Below are 20,398 nucleotides of genomic sequence, written 5' to 3' on the forward strand. Positions count from 1 at the left end.
GTGTCACATGAAACCTAATGGAATTAAGGAACAACTTAGGGAACCAACAACTGCCCCTTTGCACTGTGAGATTTCAAAAAGTCCTCTTATTGCCTTTGGAGTTGGAAGAACTGATGACTTAGTAGATGAATAAAAGAGAGCACATTCTTCCTCCCCTCTCCAATTTTGTACATCTTATCTGTAGTATTGGTGCATCCAATATATATTTGTGTGAGTGTATTTATGCATATATGTTATACAATGACTCACTAATAGAGGATTTTTTAGAAAATAATTCCCCTGGAAAAATGAAGAAACAATCAAGCTCATCAGAAAATATATATTTTTATTGAGAAAATAGCTTTGATCATTTGTCCTTTTCCACAATCACCATTGTCCTCTGACACACTCATCCATAGAAAAAAGAGGCTTTAAAAATCACAAGGAAAGAAAGTTGTAAAAGTTCCCCTGAAAGGCTGCTCCTCCTTTCACATATAATAAAACAGGGTCAACCTCCACCTCATGACCACATCCACAAGGACAAAAGACAAAGGAAAGCCTTGTTCTCTTCTATCTTGTACTTCAAACTCTTCTTGGAACTCTGAACTAACTGAAACTCAGAATTTACTTTTTATTTCTAATTTTACAACAGCATCTATCAATTGTCTGGAGACTGTAAGGCAGAGGAGAAAGAACATGTCTGGGAAGAACCCACCTAGCATTCTGGGTTCTAGGCCAGAACCCAGAACCCAGAACTTCTGCCTCACAATGACCATGTGATTTGGGTCAAATCAGACAACTCTTTTTTTAAAACCCTTACCTTCTGTCTTGGAATTAATATTGCACATTGGCTCGAAGGCAGAAGAGTGGTGAGGGCTAGACAATGGTTAAGTGACTTGCCCAGGGTCATACAGCTGGGAAGTGTCTGAGGCTTGATTTGAACCTATGACCAGCCGTCTCTAGACCTGACTCTCCATCCACTGAGCTACCCAGCTGCCCCCCAGATCATCTTTTGAAATCAAAGCATCCTCAGCTACCTAATGTAGAATAGAACTAGACCTTGATATTTGAGAACCATCCCAACTCACAAGCTTATGACTCTTCCTAAAGGTACTGTGAGAGTGCTCATCCTATGTGTAAAAAATACATGAATGGTGAAACATAATGGAAAATGTCATGAAATGCTCATAGTTTGTTTATTTTGTAGCCACAGCTTCCACCACACTGGCTGCCATTTGCCCATGATTACTCCTGAGGAAGCTCATCAGCATTATGACATAAATAGAGACACAATTAAAGTCACAATATCCAATTATGAAGATTTTGTGCACTTACAAAAAAATATTTTAACAAAGACACATACTTTTCTCAGGAGAGTTATACATCTCTAGAGAGCAGAAGAACTATCTAAATTTATATCTGCTCAAATGAGAGATTCCCAGTTGCAAAAGCCATCCATGGAGCCTGACCTCCTGAGGACCAAGGGGCACAGTTAGTGGAACCCTCGGTGGGCTAAACTTGGTGTTTGGGGCATGCTGCTTCTGCCAAGTCCTCGGTCATGTCCGTCTCGGAGACAGCTGCAGAGTAACAAAACAGATCTCTTCTGCGGTTACTCATAAAGCCGATGGCATCCATGGGCTTCTCCTCTAGTTCAGCCTCCCATTTAGGATGCAGAAGGGAATGCGTTTCATCTTTACTCTCCCACCAATGGCAGGTTCATGCAGCTGCCCTGTTTTCCCCATTTTCTCTGCAAGTGGACAGCTGTTGACATTGACTTGGGGGACTGATTTATCTTTTTTCATAGTTTCTGTATGATTCATAGTTCCAAAAGGAACTAGGAGGAAGAGAACGAAAGAAGGCAGCTCATCGTGGCCGAGATCCTAATCGCGCTCCTTCTCTTTCATTCTTTAAAAAGGCCTCCTGTTTAATGTCACTAAATCACCATCTGTAAAGCCAACAGACAAATTACAAACACAGATCTAAGTTAAGAGCAACTTGATCTTCAAAGGGAAGTGGATTGTCTTTTGTTAATGAAAAAGGGAGCGAAGAGGAGAAAAGAAAATGGATGGAAGCAAAGATAAAAATGATGACTCGAGGCTCTTGGGTCAAGCTTTCAGAGGCTCTTACCATTCCCTTGCATTGAGCACATTAAATGGCATGATAATTTCACTAAACTGAATGGTGATTGCTTGAGCTCGCCACATTGATTTATATTTGAGTGGTGTGTGGGTGCAGCACAAAGAGGGAAAGAGAATTCACACTCTTGTGTCCACAGCATACATTTTGGCGGTCTCTGTTCGAGGGGGCACGTATGACTTAGCCATTGACATCCCAGCATGGGAGTAGGTCTTCCTTAGGGAGTAAGCATAGCTCCTCTCTGGTCCCAAATCTATTAGAAAAAAAAAGACAGACAAATAAAGAATGCATTAGAAAGAGTGGAAAAGGAGAAAATGGGATGAATTCGTTTGATTTTCTGCTTTAAAATGTGACAAATTAAAAGAGGAAAAAAGCTTTATTTTCCCCTGGCATCAGACCACCAAATCAAGGATGTATTGTGTTGTGGAATGATACTCGGATCACTTAGAGCCTAGTAAACCTTACAGAGTTGTTGGATAGGAAAGGATTTGCTTCTGGTCACAAAGCTAATAAATATTAGAAATGCAGTTGGAACCTCAGCCTTCCTTCCTTGAGGTTGAAGGCTCATTCTACATTATGTAAGTCCCAGAGATTAAATAACATTAATAATTTTGCAATTTTTTTGGAATATAAATAGGGAACATAATTTGGGGCAGCAGGGTGAGATAATGTAAAAAGCATCAGATCTTAAGTTAAGGAGACTTGAATTCAAATCTGATCTCAGTCATTTAGCTGGGTCACCTTGGACAAGTCACTAAGGATACATTTCCTCAACTGTAAAAATGTGGATTATAATAGTGTCTACATCCTGGAGTTGTTGTGAGAATAAAATGAGATAATATTCATAAAGCACTTAGCATAATACCTGACTTAGAGTATGTACTATATTAATATTAGCTTATAAGTGTTAGTTATTATTATTAAATATTGACAATAATTTAAATTGTCCAAAAATTAGCATAAAATCTCATTTTTGCCAGCATATTCACCAAAGCAGAATAATTGACCTTAAATGGAAAGCAAAATTGTTCTTAGCCATTCATCTCACTTAAATATTGACCTACTAACTAAGAGCACAGGGTCTGGAACATAATAGTAGGTGCTCAAATAAATGTTTATTTCCTAATTGAGCTTTATGTAATGGAGGATTAACTGGAGCTTCAGAGATTTAGCACTTGAGCAACTCTAGAGGCCATTGAGTCCAAGCTTTTAATTTTATAGATGAATAAATTAAGAGCCAACACGGTTGTCATTTGCCGAAGACCCCAAAGTTAAGAAGCGGGTAAGAAGAGGCTTCCCTACCTGCAGGGAGGTCTATGAACTATGATCACATTGATCTCACGATAGCTCTTCATCTCATGCTGGAGAGTCCATACCAGGCTGGCTAACCCAGGATACTGAAGTGATAGGAAAAGCAATCTGCTCCTAGCTCATTCCCATGGATCTTTCCACCTTTGCCTCCCTATCCCAACCGCCATGGCTGCCCTTAAAACACGCAGCCTTTCCCATCAGACAGGAGAATCTTCATGAGTCTAAAAACCCACTTAAAGCTGCTTTACTCTTTGGAGATGTGCACCTGCTCCCAAACAAATGAGAATACTAATGATAATAATAACTGGCATTTATATGATGCTCTCCATGTGTCAGGCACTGGGCTAAGTGCTTTACAATGGCCATCTCACTTAATCCTCATAACAGCCTGGGGAGATGGGTGCTATTATTATTCCGATTTTACCACTACAGAAACTGAGGCACATAAAGAATAAGTGAGGACAAAGCTCACACAACAAGAAAGTTGCTGATTTCTGTGGGTAGGAAGAATACCACAAGTGTGGACTATGCTGAGGAATGATCCAATCTGTCCATACCAGGAGGAGCTATAATCAGTCAGTGTTCTTGGGTCCTGGAGAATCATAACAGGCTCTTAGTGGGTGCCTAAAACTGGTCAGTATTCTGACCATAGAAGGAGTATGAGGATTCAGAGGTCTCGAGTCAAATAAAGCCTTCGAGACAGTAGGCTAGAACACCCACAGATTTTCTTTTCTACATTCCCAAAGAAATGACCAGACAAACTTTTCCTGTGAGGATTTCCTTTGATGGTTTTATAGTTTATAGTGAATATGCCTTGGACATAGGACCACACTTGCCCCAAGGTCCTAGTACAGAAATAACCATGTGGAAGCCAATCATTGATGACTCTATACTTCAGATTGACTGAAAACATGGCAGTTCCTTCTAAATTTATCCCCTTCTCCTCTTTGGGGCTAGGAAGCTGCTAGTTCCCCTCCCCCAATAATTTTATTTTATTCCTTCTTTTCTCTTCAATCCCTTGCATTCTTCTTTTGCTTTTCTTTATGACTTTAAACAATATTCTCAAAATTTCCTGCTCCCAAGACAGACTTTCATTTGCCTTGTTGTGCCTTTGAAGTTCCACCTCTCCTAAGATTCTCAAAAAATCAACAGGCTTCAACAATATGACTATTTCTTCAGTACCACCCTCCCACCTGGTGCCTCTCTCTCTAGAATATATCAAGTGATATTTTTATTCAGCACTTTCCCTCTCTCTTTCATTCTCTTAGTCTTAAAACTTTGCAACACTGTCATCTCCTGGCTATCCTCCTACCTTTCTAGCCATGCTTCCTCTGTGGCCTTCAAAATTCTTTTTTTTCCCTCCCCTAAATTCTGACTTTTCCCAGGGTCTGAGTTTTTACTTTGTTATTTTTTCTTCCTTCCTTCCTTCCTTCCTTCCTTCCTTCCTTCCTTCCTTCCTTCCTTCCTTCCTTCCTTCCTTCCTTCCCTTCTTCCTTCCTTCCCTTCTTCCTTCCTTCCCTTCTTCCTTCCTTCCTTCCTTCCTTCCTTCCTTCTTTCCTTCCTTCCCTTCTTCCTTCCTTCCTTCCTTCCTTCCTTCCTTCCTTCCTTCCTTCCTTCCTGCCTGCCTTCCTGCCTGCCTCCCTTTCTTCCTTCCTTCTTCCCCATGGCCATGACTCCAAATATAAACACCATGTGGAAATTTTAACCAAGCTTCACCTTCAACCCCTGCTTCTTTTCAGAGTTCCAGACAGACCTTCATTTTTATAGGTCTTTTGCAGAGCTTCTGTTGGATTTTCTGTTAGAAAGGCCAATTTGATACATTAAGAATTCAGGTCACCATCTTTTCTCCAAAATGTTCCATTCTTCTTGATGTCACATTCACTAATAGTATCACTCATCACTTTGTAATCCATATTCAAATGTCTTGGTGTAACTATTATTGTAGCATTCCCTCTTCCTGGCCTCCTCTCTCCTCACATTCTCCAATTTAATCAATCCCTACATTGAGCTGATTCTATCTCTGGTATACTAATTCAGCAGTTATTTTGAAGCATAAAGACTTGGTTTTGAAATCCTGCCTTAATCATCTGTGTGATCTTGGGAAAGTCCTTTAACTTTACTAGAGTTCAGTTTCCTCGTTTACCCAGTATGGGGTGATAATTTAATATGCCTTCTAGCTTTAAGTCTATAACTCTTGGATTCTCCTCTGAATTCCCTGCCAGTATCATCTTTGAGGTCTTCATTACCTTTTCTTTGGATTATTATAACAGCTTCCAAACCAGTCTCTCTGTTTTTATTTCATATCATATATGGCCACTGAAATAATTCCCATATTATATACCTTTAATGTCACATAATTGCTGAATAACCCTCAAAGTCTCCCGAATGCCTCCTGGATAAAATGCTCTTCAGCATAGCATTGAAGCTATGACTCCACATGACTCCAACCTACTTTTCCATTTTTATCTCCCACTTGTTCACACAGCCTACATTCCTATCAAACAGGGTTTCTCCCTCTAATAAAACTATAAACTTTCCCACCTCCTTGTATAACAACAGCTCTTGCTATAATTTGTGCTAATATTGACCTTCTCTTAGAACCACTTGTCTAATTCTTACCCACTGTTCAAGACCCAGCTCATTTAACTGTACCCTCTTCTAAAATCCAAGCATTGAATAGCACTTCATTCTAATTGTATTTGAGTCACTAGTATACATATCTCATCTCATACAAAAGCAACATTGGCTGGAGAGGGTTTTTTTTTAAAGAGGAACAGGAAAAGATATTCAGATTAAGAGGACCTGTGTTCAAATCCTGGCTCTGCTATTTATTGACTGTGTGATCATGAACAAGTCAGAGTCATTGAACAACTTGACGTCCCTCCTTCAATAGAGGAAGTCCAAAAAGCCATCAAACAAATGAGTGCAGGCAAGGCACCCAGTAAAGGCAGGATCCCAACCGAGGTGTACAAGGCCTTAAATGGAAAGGCACTCCAGGCATTCCACATAGTGCTGACCAGCATATGGGAAGAGGAAGACATGCCCCCAGAACTCAGAGATGCCTCCATTGTAGCCCTATACAAGAACAAAGGCTCACGAGCAGCCTGTGACAACTACAGAGGCATCTCACTACTCTCCACTGCTGGAAAGATCCTCGCCCGTGTTATACTCAACAGACTCCTGTCATCTGTCTCAGAGCAGAACCTGCCTGAATCACAATGTGGCTTCCGACCAGATCGCAGCACCATCGACATGGTCTTCACAATGAGGCAAATGCAGGAAAAATGCCTTGAGCAAAACCTGAGTCTCTACATTGTCTTCATAGACCTGACAAAGGTGTTCGACACAGTGAACAGGGACACATTGTGGGTGATCCTCAGCAAGCTCGGTTGCCCAGCAAAATTCGTCAAACTGATCCAGCTCTTTCATGTCGACATGACAGGGGAAGCCCTATCTGGTGGAGAGACTTCCGACCGCTTCAACATCTCCAATGGCGTGAAACAAGGCTGTGTCCTTGCTCCGGTACTATTCAACCTATACTTCACCCAAGTATTACGACATGCTGTGATGGATCTAGACCTGGGCGTCTACATCAAATACCGCCTGGATGGCTCACTATTCGACCTTCACCGCCTGACTGCAAAAACAAAGACAACAGAGAGACTCATCCTGGAAGCTCTCTTCGCAGATGACTGTGCTCTCATGGCCCACCAGGAAAATCATCTCCAAACCATTGTGGACAGGTTCTCCACCGCAACAAAACTGTTTGGCCTGACTATCAGCCTCAGCAAAACAGAGGTGCTGTTCCAACCTGCACCAGGGAGGCCAATGAACCAGCCATGCATTACAAGCGATGGCACGCAGCTTTCTAACGTCAACACTTTCAAGTACCTGGGCAGCACCATCGCCAACGACGGGTCCCTAGACCACGAGATTAATGCCAGGATCCAAAAGGCCAGCCAGGCACTTGGGCGGCTGCGCTCCAAAGTCCTCCAAAACAGAGGTGTAAGCACTGCGACGAAGCTCAAAGTGTACAACGCAGGGTCCTCAGCTCGCTCCTGTACGGTGTGAGACGTGAACACTGTACTGGAAGCACATGAAACAGCTGGAGCAATTCCACCAACACTCTCTCCGGTCAGTCATGAGGATCCAATGGCAGGAACGAATCACCAACCAGGAAGTCCTCGACAGAGCCAACTCTGCCAGCATCGAAGTCCTGGTCCTCAAAGCCCAGCTACGATGGTGTGGACATGTCATCCGCATGGACCCACAGAGAAAACCCAGACAGGTATTCTATGGGGAACTGCCAGCTGGACTCAGGAAACAAGGCCGATCAAAGAGAAGATTCAAGGATCAGCTAAAGTCCAACTTGAAGTGGGCTGGCATGACACCAAAGCAACTAGAACTCGCTGCCTCTGACAAAAGCAGCTGGCAAACCCACATTCACCATGCCGCCATCTTTGAAGATGAGCAACGTCGACGTCTTGCCGCTGCGCGTGAACGCCGACACCAGACCACAACCGCACCTCCCGTAACAACTGGCGTCCCAGGCCCCATGTGCCACAGACTCTGCGCCTCAGCCTTTGGACTCCAAAGCCACAGGAGGGTACACCGTAGATGATAATGCACAAAGACAATCGTCATTCTTGGTCACCGAGAGACTACCACTACTATACTATAGATCATGAACAACACATTTATCCTTTCCAGACTTCATTTTCCTCATTTGTAAGAGGAGGAACTCAATTGTTAATGAGATCTTTCTCACTCTAGATCCAGAATTTTGTCATCCATAAAGCTATGATATAAGGGTCAAGATTGCCTTATTAAATATGTGTATGACCATGGGCAAGTAACTCAAATTCCTGTACCTCATTTTCCCCTTTTGTAAAGCATGAGTAATAATGCCTGGTGAAAAAGCCCTGCAGCTTGTTGTAAGATTCAAATGAGATCATGCCTCAAAAGCCCTCTTTATAGAACTATGAATGCAGTTATCAATATTACTGAAAAAGAAATTTTGTGGGGGCAGGGAAAGGTCTTCACAACCATTCATTTAGCAGTACATGTATTAGGAATCCAATAAATATTGGGTGACAATAAACAAATACTTCCAGAACCCTGGTTATCTTCCCTGGATGCCTCATGATAAAATTTCTGCTTTCCCTCAAGTCAAACAATATTAATAAGCACATACTGTGTGTCAGGTTCTGTGCTAAGTCCTGAGGATACAAAGAAAATAAATAGATAATCACTGATCCCATGAGCTGGTAGTCTAATGGGAGAGACATAAATTTATAAATAATAATAATTGTTATTTGAAATACAAAATATAAATAAAATAAATTGGAGGTGATCTCCAAGGGATTAAGATTAAGAGAATAAGATTAAGGTGGATAGCTCTTAAGGTAATAAAAATCACAATATCCCTTCTTGGCTTTGCCCAAATGGCTTCAAACATCTTTTCCATATTATTTCTCCTAGATTGCCCTCAATCAAATCAACATATTAATCAATAAACTCTAAAGGCTGGGCCATGGGCTCAAAAACTAAATATTGGCTCACTAGTTCATGTTGAAAGCTCTTCATAGGCTTGTCTCCAACTACCTTCCCAATATTATTACACATTATTCTCCCCACTGACCTCCATAAACCATCTCAAATGGCCTCTTTGCTTCCCTCTCCTGTGGTCATTCTGGGTACTTGCTGACTCCCATGCCTGGTCCCCAATGCCTAGAATGTACTTGTGCATCATCTCCAAACCTCAGAATTTCTGGTTCCTTCAGAATCCTTCTCAGAAAGTGTCTTGTACAGAATCTTTCCTGATTCCCTCCACCCAGATACATGTGCCCTCCCTGGCATTTCCCATTACTTTAGTTGTATCTTCTCTATTTGCTTAAACACATCCATTGTGTCTCCCTGATACAATCAATGCAAGGAAGCTCTTTGAGAGTAAGATTAGAGACATTTTCCTTTCTCTATTCCCAGTTCATAACAGTGCAGAGTCCACTCACAGAGCTCATAGTCTAATGGGGGAGATGACATATAAATAAGTAAATGAACACATAATACATACAATGTAAATTCAAGATGTTCTTGAAGTCAGAGAGAGGCAAAATATTAGTAGAGAAACATGGAGGAAAGTTCATGGACTGAGAGTTTCCAAACCTATCAGCTTCCCTTGAATGTCCCCAGAACTCTCTGGCCTGTCTCCATTACTACTTCTCTTCCCTACAAAGTCACCTGAACTCAGTCCTTATTTTTGTTTGTCAAATGAGGAGGACTCTGCAATCATGACTATTTCCTCCCTGGAGAGAGACTATCACATCCCCAGCCTTCCTAAGAGGGCATAAGAGCTACATCTGAACAGTCAATCCCCCTGTAAGCAGAGTCACTTCAAAGTGCAGATGTCCTGGCCACCCCTGAACTCCAAGTGCCAGAACATGATGAATTCCACAGGTCATGAGAACCTGGAGGCAGCTGTGCACCAGGATGAGACATCACAGGAAGAGGAGAAGAAGAGGCTCTAAGCCACTCAGTGCACACACAATCAATATATGCCATATTTCCAGGAAAACTCCACAATTTAATGTGTAACTGAGTCAGATATAATTTCTTTTCCCTTATTGGCTCTGACTTAGTTTTCATATAACCAGGAATGTTACAAGGCTCCAATGAGAATGGATATATTTGCACATCTTAAACACTACAAAAATGCCAGTTATGATGATGATTATTATGATCATTATCATTTTATTATAATGAGTCAACAATCCCCAGGCCTCTATTGTGATAATGATTTAATTTCCAGAGTCTTCTACCACACCCTTGCTGTGCTGGGAGCCATCAGGCCACAACGCCTTGACAAAGTCACTCATGGTAACCAAGAGGTCACAAAGTGGCTCATCAGCAGGATGGATTTGCCCACTCAGCCCCCTCTGCATGACTTCTCTCATTAACATCCCTTAGTAATGGAATTGCCATGATTGTTATCCCCTCCATAGCCTCATAAGGAATAATATAAGAGCAAAATACGTGCTCTCTAGTTCCCCAATGTAACAGTCCACCCATGTGTATGTACAAGGTAGATGATTAATTGGTAAGGATTGGGTTAGGAGGGAACATGCTCAGTCCTGCGCATGGCAAGAAAGGCACTAATCTTTGATACCAGAATTCTTAAGATTGTGGCGCAAACACAGATTTCTTGGTGCTCACCTCGCTTAGGAAATCCACACCTCTGCCTTGTTGTAATTTTACACCTGAACCAATGGCAATCCACTGTGTCTTCATTAATATGTATAATGTACCTTTACATCACAATGTCAGTAAATACAAGCAGCTCACAGAGAGATGGCCCTTTTTTATCTCTTTCACCTGTCCCTCTCCTATCTGGAACTTGGCCTCTGGCCAGGAACAGCTTTTCTTGTGGAACTTCCTCACTCTCTGTAAAAGACCTTTCCTTCTTAATCTCCTAACCTCAAGGCTTCATGATCTGTGCTTAGAGCTCTGGCTCTAAGTGATCAGAGGTTACTCTCTCAACTGCTCTCTATTCTCATTCTGACTCCCGTGTTGTTGATTTAAGGTTATCTAACTGTCTTGTGTCCTTGCAAAGTTGGATAGCTGGGCTCACTGTGTAGCTCGCTCTTTTGTAAAAATTGCCTTGGTGTCTGGCTCTATTCTTATCCATTCCCTTGGCTCCAGCTCTTCCCTCAAGGGCTAATCAACTATCTTTCCTTTCATATAAGGGTTGCTGGACAGCACCTTATACCCAAAATATCACCAAAAGACCAGACTCCAAAATCCAAACCCAAAAAGACTATCATGAGTTAACTTTTACTCTGGTACATCATTCCCAGCAAGCTATACACAAACTTAGCCTCCCCTCCCCCCGCATAGAAAATGTTTCTCCTAAAGCTAGTATATAAATCAATCATAAAGGCCCATACAAAATGTACAGGTACTCCAAGCTTCACCATGCCTCAGTGACTCGATTTCAGTGACCAGAAACTCCCCACTAGCCCTGAGAATTGATCATCCTAATAATATGAATTGTGTTCTTAATGCCTCTCTCATGTCTCAAACTCAATGTTATGATTGTTGAACTGTCCTTAGAATTTCTGATTGATTATTTCTTCCTGTTAAAAGTAATAAGTAGATTTTCCTTGATTGCTTGTAAGCCTAGTCTCCTCACAGGTTAATAAGAAAATTAAGCCACCTGTGATGAAATCATTTAACTTGTGTGGAACATTTATTAATCCTTTCAAAAATCAATAGTTACAATACAAGAATATAGCATGATCTCAGAATGTTAATCATGTAATTTGTTAAAATGTTAATGTTAATGTTGTTAATGTATCACTTTTCCAATTATCTTTACTTGAACATGTATGTTAGCTAATGTATCTGTGTGCCAAGAAAATGGGTATAAGAATAAATACCAAGCCTGGGCATGGTAGAGCAGCCACCAGATGCAAGCCTGCCCCTGACTGAAACACATGCACAGCTGTCTTCCATTTCTTATATTTGCCTGACTGTTCCTTCACCTGCCAGGAACCCCTGAAGCCAGGAGTGGAGCTGGACCCAGCTTGTGGCATTGCTTGGCTCAAGCACTGTTTCTAAAAAGATAGAGGAGTAGAATGTTCAAGACTGACTAAGCAGGGGGCAGCTGGATAGTCCAGTGGATTGAGAACCAAGTCTAGAGACAGGAGGTCCTAGGATCAACTCTGGCCTCATATACTTCCTAGCTGTGTGACACTGGACAAGTCACTTAACCCCAATTGCCTAACCCTTACCACTCTTCTGCCTTGGAACCAATACCGGATATTGATTCTAAGATGGAAGGTAAAATTTAACATAAAATAGACCAAGAACAGCCTCTTGTAAGCTGATTACTTGGTTCCAACATCCACACAACATTCCAACAACAACACAATCCAACAACACACACATTCATTCTCTCTCTCTCTCTCTCTCTCTCTCTCTCTCTCTCTCTCTCTCTCTCTCTCTCTCTCCCTCCCTCTCTCTCTCTCTGTTTCTTTCTCTCTTTCTCATAACATATCATAGTGATTTATTTTTTATATATATACACATTATATATAACATATGTTCAATACATATAAAGCCATATACCTATGTAGACACACACAGTGATGTAGTATACACACCATTTAAGTTTTAATGGCTTAAAAGATTTTTGGAACATCCTATATACAACTTGAAGCCTATGCATCTCTCACACAAAAATATACATGCATGCAAACATTTATGTATGGCTGTATATAGATGAGTAATTATACCACATACATTTATATATGTGTGTGTAAGTTTTTATTCATATTTACCTTTAAATAGATATAAACAGCAAGTGAGGACTGCTCCAGCCAAAAAACATCCCAAGGCCCCTGCCATGCCAAGCCAACATGACCATCCAAACTTATATTGGATGCCCAGGAATATATTGTGTAAAACCAGAGAGGTGCGCTCCACATACACATCAATGGCATACCACACAGAGCCAACAATCCCAGGAACACCTGCAATAAAAGGCACACTGAGTAGAACCCTGGATAGACTTCCCAGCCTGTGAAGGCAAAGGTCCCATCCATGTTGTCTTGGTTGCGTTGACATTGGCCTAATGAAGGATGGGTAGGGCAAAGATTCCTAGAGTAAGAATCAAGAAATCTGTATGGCAAATGAGGAATGCCTTTGACTACTAGATGGGAATGTCATTTCTCCTCTCTGGGATTCTGCTTTCTCATCATCCTGAAGAATGTAAGGTCCTTGAGAGCACTATTTCTTTTTCCTTTTTTTTTTTGCGCCATCAGAATTCAGCAGAAGACCATTCATGTAGTCAATATTGAATTGAAAATTCAGTATGGACCCGTGGATGGAATACTGGATATAGAATCAGGATGAAGATCTGAGTTCTAATACAACCTTTTTAATTGACTCTCTATGAGACCTGGGCAAATCGTTTGTTCTCAATGATTTTATTTCCTCATTTATAAAATCTAGTTAATAATGATAGACCAAAGGATGTACCTTCTAGGATTTTTAGGCATCTCATAGAAGATAGTGTTTTGAAAGCATATTTGACAATGTACACCACTATATGTCAGTTATTATTACTGCTAAACAAATTATATGATAATCAAATTGCAAATTATACAAACAACAGATATGTTATTATTTTCCATCTTGGCTGCATTAAATATTTGAGTGAAGACATTGGACTTAGTAATAGCTAAGGCCTCTTTCCACTGTATATTTGCAGTTCTATATTTTCCAAAATCTTTAGAAAAGAGAGAAAACCCAGGATTTTATAAGATGCTCATTTTCTGCCCTCACATAGAATATCAAATTAAGATCAAATTGACCTGTTGGTGTTCTTAAAGAAAATGTGTCATTCACACATTCAGAAATTTAAAAATTGGCAAGCCAGTTTTACCTTTTATTCTTTTTCTCTTGGACCTGTGAGAAAGGATATGTTTTCTACCAGGGAAAGCTTGGGGTGGAAAAGCAGAAGATTTTACTGCTCTTGGTGTCTTACCTTCATGTCCTCTTCTGTAATATGGGGGGAACATTTGCTAGAATCTATTTGGAAGCAGCATTGTTGTATGGAACCATTTCTAGATTTGAAGGAAAATTTCTGGGTGCAAATTCTAGCTTTTCCACATAACTTTGTATATTACCTTGGGCAAATCATTTTAATCTCTTTGTGTTTCAGTTTCCCATTGGTAAAAATGAAAGAGTTGGTCTAGATGAGCTATCCTTTCCAAATCTAAGTCTGATCTATGATGTTTTTCTTTGCAAAATTGCTTTGACATTTCATGGGACCATAAGTCTTTTGAAGGGAGGAATTCAACCATTTCTCATTTTTTTTAAATTTCCTCCTAAGATCCTTTTTAGCACAGTATCTTACTTCAGAGCCTTGAGGTTATGTGATTTTTGTTGTGTTGCTGTTCACTCCACAGACACACTGAATCTGCAATGGGCTAGGACTAAAAGAAGTCATCCCTCCCAAGGGCAGCCCATAATGGACGTCTCTGAACTTCACAAGGTTGTTCCTCACCAAAGTAAGCCCATAGCTTACCCTGGGCCCCTAATCAGATACTTTCCACCTTGGAAGATGCACTGGAACTTGCCATCCTGCCCTTCTAGCACCTTGGTAGACCTTCTACCCCCTTCTGTGGCAGGAGGCACCCAGGTCTTTACATTTCTTGAAGGTTTGTGGGTGTTGCTTGAATTCTTTCCCTAATCAGCTATGATGGTGGACTGAGGAATCATCTGGTGGGCAATGAGGCATGCCATTTCAGAGTCACTCTTCCCCATAGATCTGTAGACGTTTGTTCCTTCAAAAAAATTCAGGTCAAAAGGAAGGCAGCTTCCTGGACTGGGAAGAATTCTGGTTCCAGAACCCAAAAGCCTGGCTTTGAAGCCTCAGACTCCCATTAATGACAGCTGTGTCTAGATCTCTTTCTATCTCACTCTACCTCATTGGGTCTCGGTTTCCTATTCTGAAAAAATGAGGGGGTGGGAACTACCTGGCCTCAAAAGGTGGTTTTAGCTCAGAATTTGTGATTCTTTACTTAAAGTCTTTCCAGCCCTTTGGGAGAAAATGCAGTCCTGGAGTAAATTGAGTGCCTGCAAGAATCCTAGTTATCCTTCGGCTAGAAGAAGCAAGAATGCCTCCTACCTGAGAGAACCTTCTGTTCTTACGCCCCTTCTCCCTTCAGCCTCCTCCACACTGATAGAGCCTGTGTGGGGCATATAAGAGGCTGTGTGTGCCCGTAGCTAGAGGACCTCGGCTCAAGGCCCCACCTGCCACTTATTATAAGGATGATGATGGGTAATTCCCTTAAAATCCTCTTGAGGGTTTGGGACTCTGAGGCCCCTCCCAACTCTAAGCCTTGGGTCCTATGGGTGGTGTCACACAAGTAACGTCCTTGGGTTCATGTCTGTAAAATGAAGGGGCTGAACGGCAAGAGCCCTGGGGGGGGGGGGTACAGGATCCCAGGGCCTCGGAGCCACTGCCTTTTCCCCACAAGTACCTGCTATCACCAGCAAGATTCCCGCCACAAAGCAGATGCGGACTTTGATGAGAGGTTCGTTAGGAAGGAATTTCACACAGTGTAAGCCGAGCAGCAGAGAGAGGAATCCAAGGGCGGCCAGGATGTTTGCTGTGATCATCAGTGCCCGCGTTACCACCAGCTTCACTAGAACACAAGGACAGGTGGTCATGGCAAGGCAGAGAGAGAGAGGGAGTAACTTAGCTGATCAGATGTGCCCCAAAGCCTTGGACTCACTGACACCCTCCAGACCCAGTAGGAGGGCTGTGACGCTCAAGCCATGCCCCAGGAATCTCAAGGTGTCCACCCTTCAGGCTGGGCTCAGACTCAATTTATTTTTTTTTTGTTCTTGTTTTTAACCCTTACCTTCTGTCTTAGAATCAATACTATGTAATGGTTCCAAGGCAGAAGAGTGGTAAGGGCTAGGCAATGGGGGTCAAGTGACTTGCCCAGGGTCACACAGCTGGGAAGTGTCTGAGGCCAGGTTGGAACCCTCTGGGCCTTGGCCTGACTCTCAATCCACTGAGCCACTTAGCTGTCCCCTCAGATTCAATGAAGCCTGGAAGTAAAAGCAGGATAAAAGCTGAGGGTCCAAAGCCTGGAGTTTCTAAGAAGAATACTATGGCTGGTCTATGGATAAAATTTTGTTGCCAAAAAAGAGGACATGTAAGGATGTAGACTGGGGACAAGTGGAAATCATAGAGGTTCTTAGAAGAGCTCATCACTGGTCTCACTGGGGAAAATCCCTACAAGAGCAAAGGAAACTCTCCTACTCAGATATCAACTGGAACTGGGAATTCTTGAGCCCTTAACAAATTCCACTACTGTTGGACACTGAGGGGATGGAGGCAGAAAGGGACATCTTCGGGGTCACAAAAGAGGGAATCTTCCCCTCAGAGCCTAATCCTGACCCAAATGGAGGTTTGTTTTGGGAAAGGTGTGAGAACAATCAGATATTAGGGATGGCCTTAGAGCATCCATAGAATGAAGATCACCATCCAAGGTAGGAAGTCCACTCCTACCCTAAATTTTGGCACCCTAGTCCAAAGCCCCATTGGTCATACTCTAGTTCTATTCCACACTTCTATCAGAGCATTAGTATGGTATGTAGTATTCATCAGGGTGATTAGCTCTAAAATTGTTTGGGGGGAGGAAATTAAAGGAGTCTTTCCATAGTTTGATAGGAACCCTTTCATTCACTGGGGACATCCAGAAATATACTCAAGTTAAAATGATTGGCTGATGGGACCATATTGATTGTCTCCTTTAGCCTAAGCAAGGGGGAAATGGTCTGGGTGGTGAGGAGCTTTTATTTGTCAGATCCTAGGTCTCAGCAGTAAGCAGCAATCTCCGACAAGGAAAGTGAGGCAAAGAAGGGATGCTGTTTCCACGGAGAGGCAACAGAGAGAAGGAAGAAGGGTCTATATTTGGGGTTAAGGCAAGCTTTAAGCCAAATTCTGATCTCATGTAGGGATCAACCTTGAAATGATCAGGAGGATAGAAGTGACTACATGGGAATGAAGTGTCTTCCTAGTCCTCTGGTTTCTGATCTATGCCCAGTCCAGCTTCAAGAAGGTACTCTAAATTTGTCCCTGCCTAGTTAGATCTTGGAATTTGATGGAAGAGGGGGAAAGAGGTGATGCATCGCAAACCAGGGAAACATAAAGCATGAAAATATGAACTATAAAACCAAGGACATGTGAAAAAAATTTAAACATGTCTCTAATTGAGTGTAGATCTCTGAGTACCAGATCTTTGACTTCATTGAAAATGGGAGACTATAGTGTGCAGCCTTTTCCAATGAAGATTAGTACCTGCTTTTCAACATAGTCTCAGAAAATTTCCTGGGGCCATAAAAAGGAAAATGACTTGCCTTGGGGTTAAAAAAAATCAATAAGTGTCAGAGTCAGGGCTTGTCTTTATCTTTTTTTTTTTTTTTGAGGTAGCTGAAATGGAGCCCTATTTAAGAGACCCTGAGTTCAAATCCTTCCTCTGACATGCTATGTAAGCTGGGATGAGCACTTAATTTCTCTGGATCTCAATTTCCTCATTTGTAAAATGAGAAAGTTGGCCTCTGGCCTCTATGGTCCCTTCCAGTTCTCAACCTCTGATCTCTAGTCTCTGAATCTGAGGTCAGCTCTCTATCCACCATGCCATGCTTCCTCTCTGTTCCTAAAATATCCAGACAAAATTATGAACCATTATTTAACCTCAACCACTTTCCACTGAGGTCAAAGTAAATCATAGCCCAAGAAAACAATATTCTATATAAAATGTGCAGAGTCAAAATATAGAAGGTTGGAGATTGCCAACCTTTTCTTTCCTTCTCCACTCAAATGAATGATGCTAAGGCATTCTGTATCAGGCACGAAACACAGATAAATTTTCATCGCCACTGAACTATGCCGCCTTATTAGCAGTCAGATGCAGGCAAGTCCTGAGGAATAACTCTAGTGCAAAGTGAGGCTTTTTAGGAAATGAATGGACTTTTTGAATTATGTTAAGCATATTTCAGGAAAGTAGCTCTGAAATGGCATCGGTGCAAGCTTGACTGTTACCTTGAAAGGTTGCTGCTCTTCTCCAAAAAGCAATTTTCAAGGAAAGAGCCAGAGCTTTGCCTTCACTTGTCATGAGACAAGGAGTTGCCTTGAGTTCCTGTGCCAGTCACTGGTGCCAACAGAGAGCAGAAGCAAAAGCTGGATCTGCCCACTCTTCTTGACATTCTCATTTTGTTTTGCTTCTGGGATAAATTGGATTCACCAGGAAAGAGAGCAGAGAAGGATTGCGAGGAGCAACAATCAGGTTTGCTCTTTTCTGGAGCCATTTTCTGATGTATAGGAAACTCTACTAACAGAGAACCAAGTTGGAAAAGGGACCAAAATATCTAGGACTTACACTCCTTTTTCCATTATTTACATTTGGTGCTCCCATGCCATATACTGGTTAGTTTAGTGAGTAATGTCCATTTTCCATCTTCTTGAGGGGAGAGCTCAAATCCTTTTTGGCAACAAGACTTCACTAGAAATATAGAAGAACCCTGGCTTTGAGAGGTATGATGGGGATTGCTTAAGCAATGGCTGTCTTGTCCCTTCTTATTATAAAATCAGAATGGGAAAATAAGTGCCTTCTTTGGTTGCTGTTAGTCATGCATTCACTCAAGGGCCAATAGAGCATCTTTCTTTGGGATTCTCCTCCTCACATCCTGCAGATTTCTCCAAGATTGTCTGCAAACCTGGAGGAATCCACAGATACAACCACTGTCAAGACAACTTGACAAAGGCCAGCCCAGATCAGACAGGCGTCAATGGCTAGGCATGCAGCTTGGTACCTGTGCCAGCAGAGAAGGAAGTCAAAAGCATACGTACAAGGGTGCTCAGCCAGTATAGAATCATACTCATCACAGGTTCGGATGCCGTCGAAAGCATTTGTGACACACTCCCACCAGAGGCCTCGGCACTTTGTACTCACCTAGATGCAAAGAAGGCACTGGGTGAGAGAAGGTCCATGGACACCCAAGCATTACTTTGGATCAAAGGCAGAACTGAGCTGCGGGGATTTGGATAACAAAATGAACTAATCCCAAACGTGATCTGAATTCTGTTAACTCCCAACAAGGAACTTACCATCGTGGCCCTAAAGCACTTTGGTCAATCAATAAATGCTTATGCTATGAGGAAGTCAACTCACTTCCGGATTCCTTGGTGTCATTAGTCAGGAAGACTGTAGCTGGAAAACTGGGCTCCGTAGAGTGAGGCACCCATGCCTAGAGGGCTCAGTCACTGAATTGCTGTTTTGCCTGTAAGAAATCCATTTCCCCTCTCTGCCTTCCCATTCCCAATATCTGGGAAATGAAGATAGCAACGTCTGATCTCCACTTGGGTTCCTGTAAGAATGGAACACGTTTGAGCCGTTGGGCTCAGAGTATGGCCTTTTAATTCAATGGAAAGCATGATTAGAGTCTTCCTATGGAGAATGCTGAGTCTGCAAGTAACATCATATAAAATATTAATATGTGTGGGAATATATGGAACTCAGACTACCTCATGTCTAGACTCTTCTGCCTCAAGTACCCCCAAGTTCCGTTCAGGGACCACCTTGGACTCAAGGTCTGCCTTGACCTCCTCCCTTCCCCAAGCTCCTGTGTGTTTTCTGCCCCAGGTCGCATAAATCACTTTCCATTTGCTTTGCATCCGTTTTGCATTATTTATGTAGCTGGGAGAGCTCCCATAGAACCAAAGTTCCCTGACGACTTTAAGGACCGCGGAACGCTTCTCTTTGCAGCTCCAACCCTGAGCACAGAGAGTCGGTGCTTAGTAAAGGCGTGTGGACTTGGTTCGTGTTGCCCAATGTTGGTCTTGCCTAGAGTCCTAACCAGAACGGATCAGCAGAGTCGCCACCCCTTCCACTCTAAGGAGCCCAGGCTCACCCCTTCCTTGGTCCTCTGCAAGATTAGGAATGCTGCAGCTGGGATGAGGGCGAGAGACAAATGGAACATTAATTTCTGCCAGGCTGACAGCTGCAAACCACTTTACCTTGGAAACGCCGTGCCGAGGATTCTAACCAAGTACTTAGCGCTAAAAGGCACCAAAGCCCTGAGACTTTTCATAATTTCTCCATAAGCTGAAAGTCACGGTAGATTTCTCAGAATTGTAAACATGCCAAGAGAAAATAGTTTCGAGTATTCTTGGGAGAGCTCATGCATATTGAGCAGGGTTAATATTTTTGTTCCTTCTGCCTCAATTAGTGGTTTGCATTACCTTGGAAATCTGAGGAGAGCTGCAGTCGAGTTTAAACAAAAATCATCTCGAGGAAGGAAAAAATTCGATAGTTTCACTTTACTGATCTAGAAGGAGAGAAGCAAAGGGGAAAAAAAAACATGGATGGGGCCTGTGGGAAGAGATGTGAAC

The 20,398-nt window shown here is 42.2% G+C and overlaps 1 protein-coding gene across 1 annotated transcript in view; it reads right to left on the minus strand.

Annotated features, from left to right (window-relative positions):
* Positions 1-305: 305 nt before the first annotated feature.
* CLDN16 (claudin 16) overlaps positions 306-20,398 on the minus strand; it is a 43,653-nt gene continuing 23,560 nt past the window's right edge. Inside the window, exons 2-5 of the mRNA XM_001362514.3 lie at positions 18,857-18,959; positions 15,474-15,638; positions 12,765-12,956; positions 306-2,368 (exon numbers count right to left, since the gene is read on the minus strand). Coding sequence (XP_001362551.1) covers positions 2,235-2,368; positions 12,765-12,956; positions 15,474-15,638; positions 18,857-18,959 — 594 coding nt within the window. The 3' untranslated portion in view covers positions 306-2,234. The remainder of the gene's footprint in view (positions 2,369-12,764; positions 12,957-15,473; positions 15,639-18,856; positions 18,960-20,398) is intronic.

This window comes from Monodelphis domestica, chromosome 8, assembly GCF_027887165.1.
Source record: "Monodelphis domestica isolate mMonDom1 chromosome 8, mMonDom1.pri, whole genome shotgun sequence".
Lineage (NCBI taxonomy): Eukaryota > Metazoa > Chordata > Mammalia > Didelphimorphia > Didelphidae > Monodelphis > Monodelphis domestica.